Source organism: Pleurodeles waltl, chromosome 4_1 (assembly GCF_031143425.1).
Source record: "Pleurodeles waltl isolate 20211129_DDA chromosome 4_1, aPleWal1.hap1.20221129, whole genome shotgun sequence".
Classification (NCBI taxonomy): domain Eukaryota; kingdom Metazoa; phylum Chordata; class Amphibia; order Caudata; family Salamandridae; genus Pleurodeles; species Pleurodeles waltl.
Window position 1 is genome coordinate 141,342,929 of NC_090442.1, and position 8,385 is coordinate 141,351,313.

At 45.8% G+C, this 8,385-nt stretch overlaps 1 protein-coding gene across 1 annotated transcript; it reads right to left on the reverse strand.

Moving 5' to 3' along the window:
- Positions 1–1,007: 1,007 nt before the first annotated feature.
- Positions 1,008–1,586, reverse strand: ASCL4 (achaete-scute family bHLH transcription factor 4). Its single transcript, XM_069227498.1, has one exon. It carries the CDS (start codon positions 1,584–1,586, stop codon positions 1,008–1,010), a length of 579 nt encoding a protein of 192 aa, XP_069083599.1.
- Between the last annotated feature and the right edge of the window lie 6,799 nt (positions 1,587–8,385).

An 8,385-nucleotide genomic window follows, 5' to 3' on the forward strand; every position in this document is an offset into this window, starting at 1 on the left:
AATGTCACTTCAAAACACAATGGTGGTGAAAAGCAAAAAATAAATTTTTCTGATTATGCTGCTAAATTTAACAAGAGTAAAGAGACTATAATTTATATGGCACTAGAGCCTGAACTCATTCCAATTTTAATTGATTGTATTAAGTGATGCCTTCCAGGCCACTCGTACAATGAACATGACGTCACCAGTACCGTGACTTCAGGAAAAAACATCACTCCCATCATTACCTGGATTTTAACTTCTGAGTGTGATGGCCAGGGCATGTGAAGGCAACCAGTATGGAACATTCTGGGACAAGCATACCCTGTGGATGAGAACACTGAACTGAATAACCTCCTCCTTGGTAACACACACAACAGAAAAGCCCGAGGGCTTGTAGAGGTGGTAACTCAGTCTACAGCAGATTTCAGCCACAACTCTTGTGACTGAGGCAGTTTTACTTATGGTGATTTTTGATGGAACCATGACTTCCGTGGATGAATGACATTCACTTTGCTTCTACAAATAACAGAAAAATGTAGAGGCACACGTGATGTTGTTTCAGCAGATTTTAGAAGATTCCTCCACATCAACATACCACAGGCTGAAGGTGCTACAACTTACTACAAGCATGTCCAACAGACGGTACATGTGGGAAGCTGCACAGAAACAGGAGGCAGACATCTTTGATCTTTTCTCCAGTGAACATCCATCCAGACAGTAGACCTTCTTCTGGTATGCTGGTCCATCTTTAGACTGGACATGAACAATCATGTGCCTTCAAGGCTTCTGTCTTGCAGACTAACTGTAACAGAGGAGCCACAGTATCACCTCCAGTGCTACAACTTACCCCATAGCGGTCATTATACTGGCCGCCGTCTGTAGCACTTACATGCCAAAGTGGTGTTTGAAGGTCCTCCGGATCATAGGATCTATATGTATTTCAGTGACACCATTGGGACACCTGTATGTGTCCCTGAGACTCTTTCTAAGTGCACACATGGGCCATCCCAACCACAAATGTTTATTTAGACACTTCTGCTTTGGCTGCAGACCTCGTTGGGTTCACTGTAGGGTGAGGAAGGAGAAGATAACCCTGACTTGCCGTCACTGCTGGCAACACTCTGCAGACAAACGGTGGAAAGAAAAGTCTTATCTTTGGGCAGCATCTTCTCCTGCTTGGATGAGCCCAATGCCTGTAAGCCTAGCAATCCTTGGAGGCCTCTGATGTAGCTGATGGCTGCTCGCAGTGTCTCCACTTTGCTGAGATGCTTCTCAGCTAGTTCCTGAGGAAGATGCTGCCTGAGACGGGTGTAGCCCTCGTTCACAAAGCGCACCCTCTGCCGCTCCCTCTGATTGCGTTTTCTGATGAAAGAAGGTTCGAAGGAAGAGTCATAAAGTCCCACTTGAGAGGGTAGAGACAGGTAGGGAAAGCACCCAGTGTAGCCATGATACACCTGGCCCCAACAGGCTGAGTCAAAAGGGAAAGCGATTCCATAAGGATCTCCATTGGGTAAAGCATGATGGTCCACATGAATTACCAAGGGCGATGATCTTGGGTACGGTGGTATCCTGTCTGGGGCACCATCAGTTTCACGACGATCCATTGTTATGGCAAGAGACTGCCCTGGCTGACAATAAGAAGGTACTGTTCTTATATTAATCTGGCCGAGACAGAGGGGCTTTGCAGTCAAATGAAAAGCTCAGCCTTTAATTTTGGTATTTTGTGGAGGTGCAGATGTTCCAGTCAATAAGAATGTATTACAGTGCAGAACTCGCTCATTTACGGTTTAGTCCGAGGCAAAGCTAAGCTGCCCTTTGAATACAAGTCTCCCTCTGATCTTTATATTTTAAAAGGTACTGGAATAATGGTCTTGTAATTTGCTGATTGAAGAGGGGGGCCTTACCTTTTGGTACCTTTCCTGACATATCCTGGTTTGAAACAGATTTTTTTTAAAACTCCCAGCAGCTCACACCTAGCAACACAGCAGCAGCTCACAAGACGCAAAGAGTGTGCATCTCAATTCTATTAAACCGCTGTGACTGACGTGGCCTGGCAGCCATAGACAAGCATGTCAGGACGTTGAAAGACCCACCTTCAAAGGACAGAGACTGATGCTAGCAACGAAAGGAGCTCCACTCGCCAGAGGATGTCAGGGAAGACCTCCCTGCGGTGATATACAAAGTGCCTCTAAGTGCTCTCCTTGTTTGAGGGGCTTTGTCTGGGATCAGGCTGAGATTGAGTTAAATCTCATGCAGAGGACAACCATCTCTGAAGTTGTGGCTCATGGAGGTGATGAAAGGAGAGATACAAGGTGGGGTCAGCAGTGTGACCCAGAGAGCTCTTATGGATGAAATATGTGACTTTTCACTCGCCATTGAGTTCTTGTCAAGGCAGCACACCTGGGTTTCAAAGGCGTGAAATAAAGTCTGTCTGCACTTTGATAGCAGTCGCTGATGAAGTCCAGTCCGCTTGCATCCCTGTAAAAAAAAAACACAAACACATTGGAAACTCGGGATGTCATTGGTGACCCTGCTGGTATGCAGGATTCACTTGTTAAGAAGATATGTGGTCCAATCTAAATGAATTGGCAACTTTCATCGTGAAGGCTCACAACCACAAATGCACCACAACACTTTACAAAAGTCAGTTTAGAAAAATCAATGGAAGGACAACACAACAGTCGGAACGAACCATCATGGGGGAACAACATGTTGCGATAGGCGAGGTGACAGAGCAAGTAGGAATGATGCCAGCAGCTGAATGTGGATGAAGAAACTGTAGTGAGTGGGCCGCTGTGATGAATGTTATGAATGGAAAGGCTTCTAAGCGCTTCCAAGAGACTGAAAAAAGAGACAGAGCGTTAATAGTGATGGAGTGATCCGCTGTGAGACAATGGAGAAGTGGCCATGGAGGCGACAATGAGAACGACGTTGGTCGCCTGATGTCTAGTTGTGTTATTGTGACACACCTGACCTTTGGATGATGCAAGGGATAATGGACTAAAACAAAGCGGGAGAGGGATGGAGACATGGTTGGCACAGGTGGGGGTGGGGGCAGGCACTTCACTGGGCGATGTGAGGGAGCAGTGATGAGGGACTTTTTCACAAGTGACTAAGCACGTGTTTTTGAGAGAGCGCTTTCTGGCCTGGCTTAGAGAAGGTGCATGTTAATAACTGGGCGAGCAGCTGCTTATCTTATTGAGTTTACTAAAAATAACAAAGGATAGGGCAGATAAAATGAGAATCAAATAATAAGACAAGTGACATTCAAACTAAAGAAACTTTAGAGCTAATAAGACTGCTTATATTGGAAGCGTGACCGCTTTTGTTCTTGTGAGATATGGGACTAGAACAAAGAATTTTCATAGCCCTGATAAAGCTTCAGGTTTGGTAGCGAAACACGTGTTTGCATCTCAGAGCTGAGGTGGGCTTTCAAAGCTATAATAGAAGATTAAATAAAATAAAGAATGAATTTTGAAGAAAGTGCGGTGTCCTTTTAGATGTGTGAAAAGACACAAGGAGTCGACGTGTTTGTAAAAAGAAAGCAATGGCGCTGGTTATGTGCGGTAAAGGTCGGTTTGTGGAGTAATGAATACCTGCGCGTACCAGGCCAGAGGTGTGCTGGGGGCAGACCTGAGCAGGGAGCAGGCCACCCAGCATTTCGTTTTCAGCTGATTGCACCAGTGCGGACTTACCTCTAGAGGGCGCAGCATCGGCTCTGCTGCCTCGTTGGGCTCATGGTCCGTGCTGGGCACTGACTCTCTCGAACGCTGCTGTGCTGTTCGGCAGACTGGTGCTCCGCCACTGTCCGGTGACGGGGGCTGCTGGTGTGCAGTTCTCAAATGAAGACGTGCTGCTGGGATGTTATCCAGTAATGCAGGGGTGTTGCTGTGCTGTTCTCCAACGAACATGAGGTGTCACTGCGCTGTTCTCCAAGAAACAGAGGGTGTTACTGTGCTGTTCTCTAAGAAACAGAGGGTGTTGCTGTGCTGTTCTCTAAGGGACAGGGCGTGTTACTGTGCTTTTCTCCAATGAACAGGGAGTGATACTCTCCAGGAAACAGGGGGTGTTACTGTGCTGTTCTCCAATGAACAGGGAGTGATACTCTCCAGGAAACAGGGGGTGTTACTGTGCTGTTCTCCAATGAACAGGGAGTGATACTCTCCAGGAAAGAGGGTGTTACTGTGCTGTTCTCCAAGGGACAGGGCGTGTTACTGTGCTGTTCTCTAAGAAACAGGGGGTGTTAATGTACTGTTCTCTAAGAAACAGGGGGTGTTACTGTACTGTTCTCCAATGAACAGAGGGTGACAGGGGGTGATACTGTGCTGTTCTCCAATGAACAGAGGGTGATACGGTAATGTTCTCCAAGAAACAGAGGGTGTTACTGTGCTGTTCTCCAAGAAACAGAGGGTGTTACTGTGCTGTTCTCCAAGAAACAGAGGGTGTTATTGTGCTGTTCTCCAATGAACAGATGGTGTTACGGTGCTGTTCTCCAAGAAACAGAGGGTGTTATTGTGCTGTTCTCCAATGAACAGATGGTGTTACGGTGCTGTTCTCCAAGAAACAGAGCGAGCTACTATGTTGTTCTCCAATGAACAGAGGGTGTTCCTGTGCTTTTCTCCAATGAACAGAGGGTGATACTGTGCTGTTCTCCAATGAACAGAGGGCGTTCCTGTGCTGAAGGAGTGGTGCCGCGGTGCTGTTGTCCGGAGAAGGGTGGATACGGCATTACTGCTTGATGTGCTGTCCAGTGATGAAGAGGCCTTGCTGTGACTTACTCCAGTAGAGAAAGGATGCTGCTGCGCTGTTCTTCAGAGAAGAAGCGGGGTTTTCATGCTGTTCTCCAACGAAGGAGGGGTGTTGCTGTTCTGTTCATCAGCGGTGTTGCTGTGCTGGTCAAACACATCCACTTTGAGGCGCGAGGGCGCAAACAGTGCACACGCGCTGCGCCACCAGCACCAGAGAAATAGCGCCTTCTGGGGTGCGGTGCTGGGTGGGCAGCCTTGCAGCGGCCCTTCCACGGGGGCTACCTTGAGCGGACCCTCCCCTGGCCCCGGGAATGCGCTCACCTTGGTTCCCTCTTCTCGCGGAGATATGATGGTCTGTGCCCTTCTCTTTTGCACAATATGAGTATTTTGAAGTGGGGTTAGGTTTAGGATGAGAAGATTACTGCGCAGACACCCAGCCTGCTCCCCTCTCCCCCTCGCCGTCGGCCTCCTCTCCCTAGACACTACAACCACCGCTGTCGTTTGAACTTTTTTTTCATATGTTGTTGCTGAAACACTTTGAAGTATGATGTGGGATCGGATTACCCAAACCAATTTCTGGGAATACCAGGCGTGCAGGGCAGTATGCACGGACTCTCTTCCGGCCCACGACCCTTGAATCCCTCCTCACAGGCCCGAGGCCATTGCTGACTGGATAAAGGCCTTTCAATGGGTCTTCTCCACCTGTCAGTCATTTCTTTTGTCCCGCCTTTTACCTTTCTTTCAGTCTCTCCTAATTAATCTTGGTTCCCCTTCACCCTTTCGCTCTCCATTTTCCGTTCTCCTTCCGTGGCCTTCCCCCGAGTTTAACCTAAATTTGTCATTATATTCAGGGGACATGACACAAGCGGCCCATTAGGACATGGCAGAATTATTGTCCATGTGTGCTTGACTGATCTGTCATGCGCGTTTTAGCAGTACACATGCATGCTCGAAGCTCGTCTACAAAAAATACAATTACACATTTTTTGCACTGCTTTCAGAACCACTTTTAGGGGAATCCCCCCTTACCCAGGCGAAGGGCATAGTTCTATGTATACTATTAAGTGCACGATCGCTGCGCCATGTTCGAGGGGCTGCAATACTTTTCCACCTGTATAAGCAGCACAGAGGAGGGTTCGACCCGTGACAGCTATCCCTGCCTCCCTCCCACCACCTGGAAGGACTGAAAACAGTGCTTAATTTGTGCTTGTTGTTTCCGGTGCGGAGCACCTTCACTTATTTTTGAGGGCCGGCGCTTAGTCTTCTGCCCCAAGCAGTTGCTGCGAACAAAAACACGTATGGGAAAGATGGAGGAAGAGGAAAAACGAAAAAGCGTCACAATGGGAGAAAGCAGAAAGCTGCAAAAGGGAGCTGAAGGGGCAGGGAATGGCTTTAAGTGGTTTGAAGAGGCCCGAGATGGCTTCAGGATTACGCCGCCTCAGTATTCCGTGTTCCCACATTTAATAGCAGCAGCCACTTGTTTGCGAGTAGGGCTTTGAGCACAGGCACGTTTTTATTTACAAATAACGGACTCCAGCAGCGTGGTCTCAACTGGTAAATTCAATTTATTCCAATACATTAAAAAAACCCCGGCCGCAGCACACAGACCAGTTACTTCCTCGCCTCCGGTCTGCTCTCCAACCGTCTCCTCGCACTCCCCAACATTCCTCCCTCACATTCCTTTGTTCTCCGGCTCGCGCTAACCCGCGCGAGCCCGACAACAACATAAACAATACAACACATCTTTCCCCTTACACTAAAAATATATATATATTTTTTTCCATATATATCAAGTATAAACAGCATCATTACTTATTCCAACAATACCCCACAATGTCTAATGACTACAAAATCCTATCTTAACTATTTAATTTTATAATGAATTTGGACTTAGTTGCATACATATTCTCTTAACTTTCGTGGTCTTGTGATTTCCCTGCCACACCTACTAAATCTACTCTCTAAGCTTGTCATACCTTCTTCTTGAACATTCCTTTTTCTTTTTTCTGTTACCTCATCACTTCGCATAGAAACTCCGTTGCCTCCAACCACCTGCGTCTCATTGGCATGTCGAACTGGAACCTCACATTGTGAGGACATGTCATTACTAACCTCATCATCCACAAACCATTTAGTTCCAATCATACTCTTCTTCCCCTCTCCTTTATATGGGGAAACCCTGCTTAAATGCCACACTTTTCCATCTTCAAGTAGCACTGCATTACACAAAATTTTCAAAACTTTCAAAGGAGGATAGTATTTACCCGCTCCATATTTTTTTAAACCTGGAACTTTCACCCTAACCAAATCACCTATTTGTATATTCACCATTTTGCACTTGTGTTTTATATCATAGTTTCCTTTTGAACGCGTCTGCGCCATTTTAATGTTGTTCCTAACACCTTCCACAGTCCAACCACTCTTCCTACCATCCTTCATCCAACCAATGTTATCCTTCCATAACGGAATTCTTCCCCTCATAATCTCGAAAGGACAGTGCCCCGTAGAATTACAAGGTGTGGTCCTGTATGACCAAACAGTTCTCCAAACTTCTTTTTCCCAACTTAGTTTTGCATTTACTGCCAGCTGTATGCTGTTCTTCAACACTCTGTTAAAGCGCTCAACAGCACCGTTACCAGCCGGGTGATAATTGGACGTAGTTATGTGTTTAATGCCACACCTCGATAAAAAATTCTTAAACTTATCAGAAATGAATTGCGGTCCATTGTCCGTAACTACAGCTTTGGGGAAACCTTCTCTTAGGAAAACCATATCCACAAAATTCACAATGGAACCAGAATCAACCTTGGTCATGATACTGATTTCAGGCCATTTAGAAAAATGATCATACATCACCACTATATATTTGCACTCACCATCTGCATGTATAGGACCAGCAATATCTAAACCAATTTTTTCCCAAGGCATATCAGGACACCTAATAGGAACTAGCGGTGGTCTAAATGTTGATAAAGTCTTCTCTGAATCATTGCATAAAAAACATTCTCTTACCATTCTTTCCACAGCCACATCTATTCCTGGCCACCAATACAATTGTTTAATTTTACTTTTTGTTTTGGATATACCTAGATGGCCGTCATGACACAAACCTAAAACCTTATTTCTAAGTACTTCAGGAGGTATTAATTTCCCATTACGCATTAACTTGTTCCCCTCAACAGACAATTCATCCTTCACCTCCCAAAATCGTCTGAAATTCTCATCCACATTTTTTTTATGAGGCCATCCTTCACACAACATGGTTCGAACATTGTTTAAAACTAGATCTTCCTCCACAGCCTTATCCCATTCATCATCAGTAATACCCTGAACATCTTGTACAATATCGGCTACCCAACAATCTTCCAAACCCGCCACACTATCTTTCGTATTAACAAGGGGCATCCTACTTAGGAAATCAGCAATTTTATTCTTGACCCCCGGGACATAACATACCTCATACTTATAATCTAGTAATCTTATAGATAACCGAGCTATTCGTGGTGAAGCCTTGAACAAACCTTTAGTTGTTAAGACCTTGGTGAGTGGTTTATGGTCACTCTGCAAAATGACATTAGTACCCCAAACAAATGCCCTGAAATGTTCCAAGCCCCACACACATGCAAGAGCTTCCCTCTCTATGACCGAATATTTT

Coding starts and splice junctions, on each gene's coding strand:
- ASCL4 (XM_069227498.1), bottom strand. CDS start 1,586: ATGGATCGTCGTGAAACTGATGGTGCCCCAGACAGGATACCACCGTAC.